The sequence below is a fragment of the Myotis brandtii genome, unplaced genomic scaffold, assembly GCF_000412655.1.
Source record: "Myotis brandtii unplaced genomic scaffold, ASM41265v1 scaffold455, whole genome shotgun sequence".
In the NCBI taxonomy this organism is placed as follows: domain Eukaryota; kingdom Metazoa; phylum Chordata; class Mammalia; order Chiroptera; family Vespertilionidae; genus Myotis; species Myotis brandtii.
Genome location: NW_005367384.1, coordinates 2,987,417 through 3,002,373, shown reverse-complemented (window position 1 = coordinate 3,002,373; position 14,957 = coordinate 2,987,417). Strand labels below are relative to the sequence as shown.

Below are 14,957 nucleotides of genomic sequence, written 5' to 3'. Positions count from 1 at the left end.
GAGACCAAGACTTAAAACTCAAAGAATTTTGTCAGATAAACTGAGGATGACTATCAGATTCAGATGGAAAAGGATCCTAGCATCAGACTGCTCTGCTTTTCTTCAGGCACAAAGACAAAATCAACAGGTGCATCTTTCTCTAGAATCATTGCCCCAAACATTAGCAATAAACACCTATGTAGGAGGCAAAAAATTTAAGCACCAGAATCACACAGTAACTACAATAAAAACTACCAATGCAACTATTATTTAGAATACAAACTATTAGAAAACAGAGCAATCCTAGATAATAACTGGTTCAGCCTAATCACTTAAGAGATGTTACATGCAGAAGAAGTATTAATTGTGGCTGGGGGATACATTTTTTCCCTGCCAGAGAACCATTTTGACTCAGAAAGCAATAAAACACAATAAGGTATATCTATAAAATGACACCTTTCCTAATTTTATTATTTATTATTAGTTTGTTTTGAGAGTAAAAGAAAACATTCCAATTATCTGCTTTATAATTACGAATAAGAAACACAAAACACTACTCAGTAAGTTGGTGAAATAGATGGACATAGTCTACCTCCCAATTTTCTGATCATGTTGCATCCCTCACTGACCTCACAGTCTATTGTATTTTCACAGCTCAGCCTTTCACTATGCCCTATGCAAGCTGGATCCCATTATCAACAAAATCACCTGCTTTGTCTAACATGCATATGTTGAGTAGTTTTCATTTGCTAGGAAGTCTAAGGGATACAAAGATGAACAGACACTCCATTGATGACCTTAAATATTGTAGGAAATATTAAATGTATTCACCAAACAATCAAAGCAGAAAGTAAAGTGTGACACAAAAGTTAAAATACTTATAGGAGTCCAGAATGACACTTCTAGCAGTGTGGTGGATTAGATATTCTGGAGGATACCAGACATTCTGAAGGACCCACCCACTAAAATACTACTTGGGCCTAGATAAAATACAACACATGGTCCCTGCAGGGAGCTAATGTGATCCAGGACAGCAGTCCTGGCTTGCAATCGAAGAGAAAGCAAATTATCTCTAGAAGAATGAGACCCACATTTGGAACTTTAAGATCACCACATTTGAAAAACATAAACAACTAATCATACAAGATAATATGCCAGCAAAAAGAAAGTTAGCAAAAACAACAATTGATTTTGATTCCACTAATAACTTTAAATAATTGGATTTTCAGGTAAAAAGTATAAAATAACTATGATTGGCATATTTAACAATATTAAGGAGGAAAGAAAAAAAATCAGCTAAACACCAAAAAAGTATAACATATGATCAGAAAGTTGGAAGTGGCAGCACTCCCTTTGCTGGAAGAGTTGGGAAACATTTCTTGCAGATAAAATCTGAGTTTAATTTGAAGGATTATTAAGAACACACCAGACAAAGAATGTTGGGATCTTGAGACTATCATGCTAAGTGAAATAAGTCAGATAGAAAAAGTCAAGAATTCTATGATTTCACTCAAATGTGGGATATAAAACTGAAAGCAACAAGTGAACACACAAGACAAACAAACAAAAACTCTTTGACACAGACAACACTATAGTGGTGATTTCACTCAAATGTGGGATATAAAACTGAAAGCAAAAAGTGAACACACAAGACAAACAAACAAAAACTCTTTGACACAGACAACACTATAGTGGTTCCCAGAGGAAAGGGGGTGGGAGAGGTTATGAAGGGTAGAGGGGCTCGAGTGTATGGTGATGGAAAATTTGACTTGGGGTCGTGAACACACAATACAATATACAGATGATGTATCAAAGAGGGTACACTTAAAACCTATATAATTTTATCAACCAATGTCACCCAATAAATTTAATTTGAAAAAAAAGAACATACCAGGCAAAGAATGTTGGAAAAGATAATAAGTGCTTAAGCCCAAATGCAGGAAAATAGAAGAGTATGTTTGGAGAATAGCAAGATTTTCAGGATGGTGGTCTACAGGTATGTGCTAATGTGCACCCAGAGGCACAATTATTAAGTAACTTGGAACTGGATTGTGACTAACCTTGAATGACCTACTAATGAAAGAATTTGCTCTAAGCAGGGGAGCAACCAGTTGAGATCTTCATTTTGGAAATATCAATTAAAACCTACAGAATGACTGGCTAGAGGATTTTTTAAAAAATATTCTCTCAAGGGGATTCAGGAAGATCAAGGTTTAAGGTCTTTCAAAATCTATCTGGATGCAGTTCTAAATCACAGCTTCCTCAGAAGAGGCCTAAGGGCAGAGTTTAATAACCAATCACACACACTAGAGCGTCTTCCTCCCCACTCCCTACCCTCAATGTGATGTGTCAGCATCTTCTGCATGGGAGCAGATGGGCACCGAAATGACCAGTTTTGTCAGCCTGCCCCTTAAAGGAAACTCGGTCATGCTGTACCTGGCAACAGTGGTTGTGGCTGGCTGTTGGGTGGGGAAGATGTAGCCTCCTCGAAGGTGAAGCCCAATTTTGTCTCCAGGAAGTTGCATTTCCACTTTCTGCTTCCTCCATCTTAGTTGGCTCCCCTAAAGCATGAAGACAAATCAATCACATCAGCTTGATGGGACATTCACCTCCAGCTTTCATTCCTGTGCTGAATCATCTGTGGATCTCTCCTTTACCACCGAGCTGAATTACTATCTAGTCAGACAATCAAACAAGAGAAGGGGAAAAGTCAAGAACAACAGGTTTTGTCATCAATTGGGTTTTGGGGGCATGTGTATGCCATGCTGAGGCTATTTGATATATATTATATGAATGAATAGTTCTAACTCATGACCAAGCTCAAATTGTCCATTGGCCCCTCCAGCATTTGCCCATGAGACATTCTACTTGAGTCTTTATTGGATTTCATCATGACTGACATTAAGTGACTTAGGCTCATTTCATTGACTTGGCTGAAATTACAGAAGATACTACAGAAACACTCCTCTCTTGTCTACACAGTTGCAGCTGTGGTCTTGAAGAATTTAAGAAAAGTCAGTGTGCTACTTACAGTCTCATAATCATACCAGACAGCATCAGGCACATAAGCCATCACTTTTTCTGCACCCTGAAATGAAAACAAAATATACTTCTTCATGGCCCAGCCTCTGAAAGGGATCAAATACATTTCCTAGCATTCTCTATGGAACTTCTTTAACATATATCGAGAGTGCATAAATGACATTTCTTGGCCTTGTTATCAAATTATGCCTTTCTTCTAATGGGAATAACAACAAAAAATCCTAAGTGGAACCACATTAAGAATAATGACAATATTGAAACACGTTGTGGTGAAATTTCCAGCTTTACATTGGTTATCTCATTCACACTTCACAACAGTCCCCAGTGATGGGGATTATTATTATTATCTCACCTTTATAGCTAAGGAATTAGCATGATGACTTATACCTAGATCACATTGGTACTAAGTGGCACAGGCAACAATCTCACCTTGATCAGCCTAACTTTATTTTTTTTAATTTATCTTTATTATTGGAATTATTACAGATATACTCCTCTTCCCCCATTGACCCCCTCCACCATGCCCGCCCCCCCAAAGCCTGACTTTAGAGTGATCCTGGGTCATTAATCCCTTCTGCCTCTACTTCACAGAACAAGTACTGATCTGCTCTGAGGATCTGACAACAAATAGGACCATTCTTAAATTTAGAGTTGCCAGTAGATGCTTCTACACTGGTTGAGAACTTGGTCAGAAAAAAGACTTCTAGAGGAAAGAAAATGTGAAAGTATCAGATATCCAACCTCCCCAACCCTCAGCACATTGTCATCAAGCCTGACTCAGCCACACATGTTGGAAATGCGTTTGGAATAAAGAGAAGAAAAGTGGTTCCAAGGAGAGGGCTGCAGGAACAGAAGCTGCCACCACCAGTGTGTCTCTATGGGAACACATACCTCTTCCAGAACCGGAGTGATGAGGAGGCCAGGCCCCCAAAGAAACTGTTGGTGCACATCCCAAGTGTTGCTGTCCGCATAGAACCTGGAGATTGGAGACACGTTAGCTGAGATGTGGGCCAACGCTTCCTGGAAGTTCTCCCCTCAGCCTGTCCAAAACATGCAGGTTCCCTCCCAGGGAAAACTCCCCCAATTTTTCTATGATGCCTGTTCAACTCCTACCTCCCCAATCCTGCAGAGAGATCTGCTTCCTCCAGCTCATGTGCCCTCCTAATCTCTCCCCAGGTTAGACAGAAGTTCCTGTTCCGGTATCTATGCTAGGCTTAGGCAGGTTCAAGGCCGAATTCTAATTGCCATATCTCCCTTATAAAGAAATAAGTAAAGTAAGTTGTACATTTTAAAAGTTCAGCTGATCACCAAGAAGAAACTGGATATGATCACAAAAAATAGAAGATAATTTATAATTTTACTCTTTTTCTCTCTTATGCTAGCTGCCTTTTAACAGAGAATTCCAGGAGATGGCAAAAACTTACCCCAAATAATCTATAATAATAAAAGTATAATATGCTAATTAGACCGGACATCCTTCCGGATGAAGCCGGGGCTGTGAGGGAAGCCTGAGTCCCAGGTGCCTGCCAGCGGCAGGAAAGCCCGGGTCCTGGGTGTGGGAGGGAAGCCCAGGTCCCAGGTGCCAGAGGGAAGCCGGTGCAACCAGCGGAAGGAAGGCCTACTCTTGTACAAATTTCATGCATCAGGCCTCTAATGAATATATAATAGAGCAGATATGTGCTTGAGGGTCTAAAATGTCAAACACATAAGGACATTAACTGTATTTTGATAAGGAAAGCCTCTCAAGTTCTAGAGCCTGAACATAGTGCATTACAACAGAGACCATCAAGTTCAAGCCACCAAATCCTTTAAATTAAGATTAAAGAAACTAAGGATAAAAGAACTAAAATGATTTGTCTAAGATAAAGAGTTAGTTGGTGACAGAACAAAGACCCCAGTCCCATGACATTTAGTCTAGCTTCCTTCCCAAAAGAGAACAGGCTATAATACTTAAATAGTATCTAAGCAACAATAGCCTTGCAAATACCACCTGGGTTTGAATTGTTTCAATTGTCACTCTTATATATGATGATATAGTCAATGTCATCAGTTGCATTAACAAAAGGCCTTTGGGTTAGGTGGACTTACTCATGCAGAAGGGGCCTGGCCACGGTGTCCCCCCGGCTATGAGCGCGATAGAGGAGAGTGTAGAGATAGGGCAGCAGAGTGTAGCGGATGGTAAGGTAGTGCCTGGAGGAATTCAACAGCAGAGAGTTGGCTCCAAAGGAGGCAGGATCCTGGGCCTGGAAGGAAGGAAGGAAGGAAGATGTTGCAGTTGTCAGCTGACCATGCACAACAGAAGTATCTGGAGAATTCCAGACCCCATTCATCAAAACCGAGAGTTTACTTCCTGAAAGACCTGGAAGCTTGGCCTCTGATCAGTACAGTTGGGCAAAGAGAGATCATTTCACCAAGTAAGTGGCCATTCTTCACCTTGAAACTCAGCTCCCTTCACCCACTCTTTAGGGGTGCTCTCTAAAGAGACTGCCGGTTCAATAATTTTGAAGCATCTCCTCATTTGATTCTCATTACAATATGAGCAATGTTGATAAAGTATACAGAGGTTTGATAAAAACCTTCACAGACTCGCCATTTTCTTGACTGAAGCATAGAAATAGCAGAGGCTGTGGGACAGGGCATTTTAATGGTGCATCATAGGTCCTGGTTGATTGCAAACAGTGGTGCAAATTAGCCTGATTGAGCACCAGGTAGGAGGATGGCTCAACACATTCCGTAGTTGCCCATAGATGCAGTCCTAAGGGATGCCAAATTTATTTACATCCTATATCCTGGGAGAATTACCTTGTAGCCTTGGCCATTGTGATTCCTGGCAAATGGGTAAAAAGCTCCCAGCTGCATCCACCGCCTGCAGAGCTCCTCAGGGGCATCCAGTGCAAAGCCACATATGTCAGCACCCACCTGGAAGGACACACAGTCAGCTCAAAGGGAGTACATCCCCCTTTGCTTTCTACCAGGGACTTCAACTAAACTTTGCTAACCTCTTACTGAGAAGGCTAACATGGTGTGATTGAATTGGTTTATATCCTGTGTCCACTCTACTGCCAAGTGACTTTGAGTAACTTACTTAACCCTCTTGTGCCTCAGTTTCCTCACTTTACCAGTAAAGTAGGCACTAATTAGTTACAGAGGGTTTTACTAAGTGAAATAAGTAAAACACTTGACACACAATAGCTTTTTGATGAACAGTTACTAGTAATGTTGTTTATATTATTATTTTGACCACACTGCTATTGGAATTAATTTTCCAACACCTAAACCTGATATTGTTACTCATCAATTCAAAAATTTCCAGAGTCTCCTTTCAGCTTATCCTATTAGCTCCACAAAACATGGCTCCAACCCATCTTTCCAGCATTACTTACCATTCTAGTCTTACATACCAACCCTCACAGACCCAACAAAATGACCTCCCCCCATGAGTCAGAAAAAGTATATCCACTTTTCAAAGTTAAACTCAAGTGCTATCTTTTCCATGAAGTTTCTCTTGACTCCCTTTGTTCCTTATAATCTTGTTAAGTCCTTTCTCAGGATTTCCCTTAACAGTTGACGTATATGTCCCTGTTGGCATGCTTACCCCAGCCTGTCATAATTGTTTGTTTATATATGTCTCCTCTTACTAAATTATAAACTCTTTGGGGAAAGAGAGGCATTTCTGTTACTATATGTATGTTTTTCTTTGCCCTTACCATGCATGCCTAACTCAGTACCTTGAATATAGTAGGAGCTCAATAAATATATATGTTGAATTTAACTAAAAGATGACAAAGCCATTTCTAAAGTGCTGGTAATGTTGTTTCCTCACCCAGATGCTGGATACATGGATATCAGTTAGAAATTCATCAACTGTATACTTCAGGATATGTGCACTTTTATGTGTGCATATTATACTCGAATAGAAAGAAATGTTCCAATGATATCACTTCAAGGTTGAACTTTCTATCTTTATAAGACAATGCAAGGAAGACTGTGGTGGGATCAGAGCCATACTGTGTAGATGAAACACATACTCTCAAGATATGAAATCCCTGGGCCATGGAGTGTAGGGAGGGGAGTCTTATGATTTGAAAACTTTCTAAAATGAGGCTTTCTGGAAATTGAGGTTTGTAAGAGAACTTGGGATGTGGACTCACCATTGGGATACCAAAAAGATTGAACTCGAGCATGCCAGGAATGGACCATCGAAGGTCATCCCAGGTGGCTGCATTGTCTCCTAACCAATGAGCTGCAAACTTGCCAGATCCCGCAAAGGTGGAACGGGTTATAATGAAGCTTCTCTTATTAGGGAACACAGTCTTGACAGCTCTAGAAAGATAGAGTAGGAGTCAATGTGCAACCTTAGTATGTCTCAGCCCAGCAACATATACTAAGGGCCTCAGAAGTCAAAACCCCATCGGCCTCTTCTAGTTCTCTGCCAGTGGAGTTAGAGTTGCTGATGGGGCAGACTGAATTATTAAGGATATTTATGTTTTGTTTTATTTTAAGGTGTTTTCTTACGTACATCAATAACTCCATAATTTTCAAGACTTTCCAAAGCAGACTTGAAAAGGCTAGTAACTAGAGGCATACAAGTTTTATGGAACAAGGCAAAATTTAACTTTACATAGTTGTATATAAACAGGGTGGGGCAAAAGTAGGCTTACAGTTGTGAAGATACAAAACACAGATTTATTCTTGTATTATTATTTATTTATTGTATTCTTTTCCATACAGACAACTGTAGACGTACTTTTACCCCGTCCTAAGCATTGGTCTTTCACAGGGTGTGATTTCAGACATACACACAAACGAACATAGGAACCCCCTCTTGGGACTTAAATTCTTTTTTAAGTAGAAACACTTTGGTCACAATCCTATCTAATAATAGACAAACATGGTAATTGACCGTACCTTCGCTACGCCTCCCATTGGCTAATCAGCGTGATATGCAAATTAACCACCAACAAAGATGGCGGCTAATTTGCATACTGCAGGCAGGGCGGGACAGCATGAGCCACCCGTGATCGGATCCGATCCCAGGCCGCAGGCCGGCCCCGGAAGCCCCAGAGGCCACCTGATATGGCAGTAACTCTATCAGTAAGCACGGTGGTCAGTGTGCTCCCACAAGGGGAGCACCACTCAGCCAGAAGCTAGGCTGACGGCTGATGAGTGCAGCCATGGTGGCGGGAGCCTCTCCCACCTCCATGGCAGTGCTAAGGAGCAGCAAGCCAAGCAGTAAGGAGCAGAGAGCAGGTGGACAGTAAGGAGTGAGGGGTCCCGTACTGCAAGAGGGCACAGGATAGGCTGAGGGACACCCCACCCCCAGTGCACAAATTTTGTGCACCAGGCCTCTAGTTTTGTAATAAGAAAAGACATTTTAAAATTATGTATCTATGTGAATATTTTTATAAGTAAATATAAAGATACTAGAGGCCCACTGCACAAAATTCGTGCAAGGGGCTTGGCCTTATCAGCCGCAGCAGCTTGCCTCAGCCATTGCAGCCCTGGCTTCGTCCAGAAGGTCATTTGGCTGTCCAATCTAATTAGCATATTACACTTTTATTATTATAGACATCATCTATATTTTTAAAATAAGAAATCTGTTATATTATTAAAAACATTTGCTTTACAATGTTTTTAACAACTTTCAAGAAGGCTAAAATCACACCATGACTTTGTTAATGAATGAATGTGGTTTTGGTCTGGCCTCCTTCTGTCATAGTTGCAGTAAAGAGTAAATTCTCAATACCTTTTCTTCACTATATAATTTGAGTCCACACACAAAGGCAGACAGAGCACAGAAGGCAGAGCCAGCATCTAAGACCCCAAAGCACATAGAGTCTTAATTATCTAACCCTCCACCCTCCAGTCAAGACAGTGTGGCAGAGAGGAAAATACGTGGGCCTAGGATTCATGCATAAATGTGCTTAAATTTTGCTTTTACAATTTATTAGCTGTTTGAACTTAGTCAAGCTACTTCTCTTTTTTCCTTCCAACTTTTCATTTATTCATGCATTCTTCTATTTCATACTTTCCATGAATATTTATGGGATTCCTTCTTCCCTAGGTAGTTTCTTCATTCATTCAGTAATAATAACCATACTCATCTTGCAAAGTTCTTAAAAGTAAACCACTGGCACCTGGTATCTAGCAAGATCAAGAATGTGCTATGTTTGATGTCCATAGCAACAGTATCCTTACTCTGCTGTGGCAATCGCCATAGAGTAGCCATACAGGTTGTGGACATCATACTGCTTGCCCCAGTGCTGTACTGCATCCATGCAGAGAGACTTGCAGAACAGGTACCCATCCAGGACTCCTGGGAGAAAAAAAGGGTCAGAGAGTGAGCGCCTACACTGCACATTCCCTATTCTTTGACTGTCATAAAAGCTGACATCGTTTTCACCGGGCAAGCATTTATTGTGGCCATCCTGCAAATGATCACACAGATTCCTCACTATCAAAGGGGTAGTTACTCTGATGTATAAAGAAACTGTGTTGGCTCATACACATCCTCCCTCTTGGGTGCTCATGTGACTAGAGGCAGGCATTTGGAACAAGATCATTCAGTTAGACTTGAGATTCAATCTGAATTATTCAAACTCAGCTAAGTTAAATGGTTCAAAAATATAAATACCGGATGAAAGTATAAATTAATTTCTCAACCCATCTCTCCATTGACCAGATATTATAAAGAATGATTGCCCAATCTCTCTTTCATTCATCTATTCCTTTCTGCACTGATTGGGCTACTCTGGTTCAGATCCAAATGACCTTTGGATTTTAACTATTGCAAAAGCTTCTTAATGGCTTATTGACTTCTGACCTATTGATTTTCTAATTCATATTATATATTAATGCAAGGTTAATACTTCTAAAACCATTTGATTATTATATACTTCCTTTTATTAAAACATAAGCAGATTCCCTCAGAAAAAGAATAAAATGTGAACTGTTTAGCCTCCTATCCAAGTCCTTCAACATTTGATTCTGACCCATCTGCTCCAATTTCCTACTTTCCCACCAGACTGGAAGTCTTCATAAGATGCTATAATTCTAGAAACTCATTCCTTTCTTAATCAAGACACTTTTTGTCTGGGAGCCTCTACAATAAATGCTGGGATTTCAAGGCCACACCCTGTTCAAAGTTAGTGGTGTTCAAAGTTCAATCAGAGCTCATTTGTATCATATTCAATGACTTGGACTTGGACCTCCCAAGCCATTCATTCTGGCTTCCTTTTCTCCTATGGTTCAGGTGTGTTCTTCACACTCTTGATATCACTACACTTGAGCCTTATCTGAAGACCAAGCCTGATTATCTGGTTTCCCTGTGGTAAGTCCTGACCTTTGGGAGTAGACTCTAGAGCAGTGATGGCGAACCTATGACACGCGTGTCAGAGGTGACACGCGAACTCATTTTTTTGGTTGATTTTCCTTGTTAAATGGCATTTAAGTATATAAAATAATACCAAAAATATAAATCTTTTTTATACTATGGTTGCAAATATCAAAAAATTTCTATGTGACACGGCACCAGAGTTAAGTTAGGGTTTTTCAAAATGCTGACACGCCGAGTTCAAAAGGTTCGCCATCACTGCTCTAGAGCAACATCGACTAACCACTAGCCTCTAGCTTCTGCACCCCAACTTCTCTAGACCTTCCCCTAGAAACAGGTCAGACTATAGGTAGAATGAATAGATTGCCCCTTTTTGAATTGATGCCTCCTTTAGGAAAGCATGGAGTGTTTTTATTTTCTTTCTTAGTTTTTCTTATACATTATCCACATTCTCCTTTCTATATGCACTCATATGTACAAACTCTCTTGCCAAGTTGTCCATATATATCCTTATGAAATTAAAATACCAAATATGCATTGCCACTTTAATTAGACTAACTACTAAGACTTACTGGGAATGAATGGAGGATAATTTAGATTGCTTGTGGAACATCCTGAAAGTGAACCATCAACAAAGTTGGAGAGCTCATTCATATCCTATAAGACAGAGGTTAAAAGTTATGTCTTTTTTTGAGGAATCAAAAAAATGACCCCAGATATTTCTTTTTTAAAGAGGTTCTTATATACATGGAGAAAAATAGATATTCCTATCTTCTCTATACATTGAAAGTTTCATGGAGATGGTTCTTATAAATCCCTTTAAAATTATAGCTGTCTATAATCACAGAAAATAAAAAATTTCCAAACACATTAGGTGAAAAAAGATCTTAATTTATACAGTACCATATATAAACTTATATATTCTCTGTATATCCAAATATAGCTATGAATACACACGCAACAAATATACATATATAAGAAAACATACATAAGCAAAGAGAGTGAGAGAGCAAACATGTGCCGATGAATGTGCAAGTGAGGGTTCTAAAAGATCGATACCAAAATATGCCTTTGGTCAATATCGTTTTGGAGGGTTTTGCTTTCATCTTTGTAGCTCTCTATATTGTTTGAATTTTCTACATTTCTCTTATAAACAGAAAAAATCTTCAACTCTAGAGCTCTCCAAATTTTGCTGAACATCTGTAGTTTTACATTTGCTTTTATTTGACAATATGTAGGACATTTGCCCTTACTGCAGCCACAGTTTTGTCATACACCTGGGTACTCTGGTGCTGATAAATTTATCCAATATCTCCAAATGAAAAGGTCCTGAACTAATAATTGAACAATTTATGTACTTGTGACAATACAAAGAGTATGATCTATTTCTACTTCAGTTCATTCATTTGTAAAAGAAGTGCTGGGTTGGGAAAAAAAAACACACAGATTATTCTAATCCTAATTCAGTTCATTCATTTGTAAAAGAAGTGCTGGGTTGGGGAAAAAAAACAGATTATTCTAATCCTATTGATCTGATTTTGATTCTAAGCTACACATTTTGATAAGATTATTAGAATAGAAAAATAGGGAATTTGAACATCAAGAAGTTAAAAAGCATGGTCACAAAAGAAATACACAACTTTAATACAGACAATGAAGACACTGACATTATTAAATATTGTGCTTGCCTTGGTTCAGTCACCAATCCAAATGGAGACTGCAACCAAGAAACCAAGAGAAAGCTGAGACTCAAAAGGACAGCCATGAAAGAATTAGGAAAGGTCATCATGAGCAAGGATGTGGCATTAAAGACCAAAGGTAAAATTATCCACACCTTTGTATTCCCTATTACTATGTATGGATGATAAAGTTGGACATTGGAGAAGGCTAATAAGAAAAGAATTGATTCAATTGAAATACGGTGCTGAAGGAGAGCTCTGTGGATACTGTAGACCATCAGAAAGATGACCAAGGGGGTCCTAGAGCAAATTAAGCCTGAAACATCACTGGAGGCAAGAGTGACAAAACAGAAGCTGTCCTGTTTCTAACACATCATGAGAAGGCAGGATTCTTTGCTAAACATATTAATGCTGGGGGAAAAAATAGAAGGCAAAAGGAAAAGAGGAAGACCAAGTATGAGATGGACTGCCTCATAAAAGAAGCCTTTGGCATGAGTCGGCAGGAGCTGAGCAGAGCTCTTGAGGACAGGACACTGTGGACTTCAGTCATTCATAGGGTCTCTAGAAGTCAGAGCCAACTCAATAGTGTGAAACACACACAAAATAGGGAATGCTTAGAATTACTGCCATACTGGCTTTTCTCTCCTTCTCTCCCCTCTATGCTCCATGATTCAGTTATATAGATATACACTCTCTAAATATTAGCCAGCAAATAATCAAAACATTAAGAACTCACAATCCAGATTCCATCAAACTCCACTTGATTGTGGAAAAGCTTAAATTCATTTGACCACCAAACAGCACACTTGGGGTTGGTGTAATCAGGAAACACAGTTTTTCCAGGCCAGACCTACAGGAGAAGAAAAAAAATAAACAAAGAAGAAAACATTGATCGGAGTAAATGACGTGAATATTGAGTAAAAGAGAGTATTTTGAAAAATAAATTCCTAATATGATCAAGGCAACAGAAGGGCTCGGGCACAGGTTCTTCTCGGGAATGTGAAGCACTCCAAATACCTAGAATAAGTGTCAGGAGGACTCAAACACAGTCACGTGATAAAAACTCATTTTTTAAAAATTGGTTAAGTCCTTGCTAATCTTCAACTCTGGTTCACCCTTCCTTCTCACTTTCTCTACTCCCACTTCTAGGAATGATAAATGAGGGGGAGGACTATATATATTTCAACTGGTCCATTACAAATAGTGGATTCTAACCATCAATTACTTTTCTCTAGCCCTTTCCTATCCACTTTCCCTCAGACGCTATGTATGCAGGACTTCGAAGGTATTAGAAATGAACCAACTTAATCAATAAAGAAATTTTAAGAAAAAGAAATGAACCAGTAGGTAAAACTTTCATGGAAAACAATGACAATAAAACAAAGTAGTCATACTTGTCAAATACTACAGAGAAATCAAGTAAGAAAAGGGATGAAACAATTCCATTGGATTTTCCAATTATTAGAATAACTGGTACCATTTGCCGAGCAGTAGCAGAAAAGTGATTGGGGAAGGAAGACTGCAGTCAGCTGATGAGTGAATGGGAGTGAGGAAGTGCATATTTATATGGGGGCTATTGTTGAAAGGGACTTGACTGTGAAGGGAATATAAGAGCTAGGATGGCTGGTAAGTATTTGGGGATGAAGGAACAGGGAAAGTTTAGTCCTAACATATATAAGACATCTGAAAACATGAACCAAAACAATTACACACACACACAGCCCCTCTGCCAGCCCCCACCTTCCCCACTAAGTTACCTCCCCAATGAGTGGAGTCACTCCATCTGAAGCATTGATCCATATCTTCATTTCTAAACCCCTGTCATACGGGCCATAGGGATTACTTGAGGAAGAGTTGATGGAGATAGCTGGATCCTAAGAAGGAGAAAAATACCTTAAGGATCGAGGTTTAAACTAGAGGCACTTAAAGGGGGCTGGGAATTGGGGACAAAGGAAGGGGAGCTTGGTGTAATGACAAGAAAGAGCAAGTGCCAGGTTTGGGGGTAAATGAGGATGGCACATACCACAATGATGACCAGTTTTTGTCCGTTATTGTGCAAATCCTTAGCAAAATCAGGAAAGCCTTTATAATCGACTGGATTATAAGTGAAGTCCTTCCTTGCATCCATATAATCAATATCAGCATGCTGAACATCCTGAAAGAAGAACACAAAGTACTCCTCCATTTAGTTCCTGGGAATTTCCCTGTTAAATGAGTCAGTTCAATTATCATTGTTATTATTCAGGAGACACACCGACTCTGTGCTGGGCTCTAAACAGGGTACATAATCAGTCCCTGGTGTCTAAGTGGTTCTTTTTCCAATGGTAATTTCAAAACAAGTGGCACATTGTTTCCCTAAGGCCTGGAATCAGGTTAACCACATCATCCTACCTTGTAGCTTGGCCATTGGGATTAAAAAACAATCTAAGAAACAAATCACAACCATGACAACAAATCACTGAGGCTATGGAAAACATAGCCAGGCCCTAAATTCTACCCCATTCACAAGATAATGGGGGAAGGGGCTGTCTTCTCCCTCATTTCACCACCCTGCATTTTGTTGTGTGCTGCTCTACCTCAAGTCTTTTTTTAGTGATTATCCTTCCCCAATTGAACCTGTATGAAAACAGTGGGACCCAGAAAGAAATTGACTCTTGCTCTAGGACAGTGATGGCGAACCTATGACACGCGTGTCAGAGGTGACACGCGAACTCATTTTTTTGGTTGATTTTTCTTTGTTAAATGGCATTTAAATATATAAAATAAATATCAAAAATATAAATCTTTGTTTTACTATGGTTGCAAATATCAAAAAAATTTCTATATGTGACACGGCACCAGAGTTAAGTTAGGGTTTTTCAAAATACTGACACGCCGAGCTCAAAATGTTCGCCATCACTGCTCTAGGATCTAGGTGTTGCCCT

General features: G+C 39.5%; 1 protein-coding gene across 3 annotated transcripts in view; it reads right to left on the bottom strand.

The window, feature by feature from the left end:
- Positions 1–14,957, bottom strand: part of MGAM (maltase-glucoamylase) — an 80,239-nt gene that overhangs the window by 31,296 nt on the left and 33,986 nt on the right. For all 3 annotated transcript variants that reach the window (XM_014546745.1, XM_005875032.2, XM_005875033.2), the window contains exons 11-21: positions 14,057–14,188; positions 13,791–13,907; positions 12,770–12,883; positions 10,927–11,011; positions 9,220–9,337; positions 7,173–7,344; positions 5,824–5,940; positions 5,110–5,264; positions 3,913–3,997; positions 3,011–3,067; positions 2,416–2,540 (exon numbers count right to left, since the gene is read on the bottom strand). In XM_014546745.1, the coding sequence (XP_014402231.1) occupies positions 2,416–2,540; positions 3,011–3,067; positions 3,913–3,997; positions 5,110–5,264; positions 5,824–5,940; positions 7,173–7,344; positions 9,220–9,337; positions 10,927–11,011; positions 12,770–12,883; positions 13,791–13,907; positions 14,057–14,188 (1,277 nt within the window). The remainder of the gene's footprint in view (positions 1–2,415; positions 2,541–3,010; positions 3,068–3,912; positions 3,998–5,109; positions 5,265–5,823; positions 5,941–7,172; positions 7,345–9,219; positions 9,338–10,926; positions 11,012–12,769; positions 12,884–13,790; positions 13,908–14,056; positions 14,189–14,957) is intronic.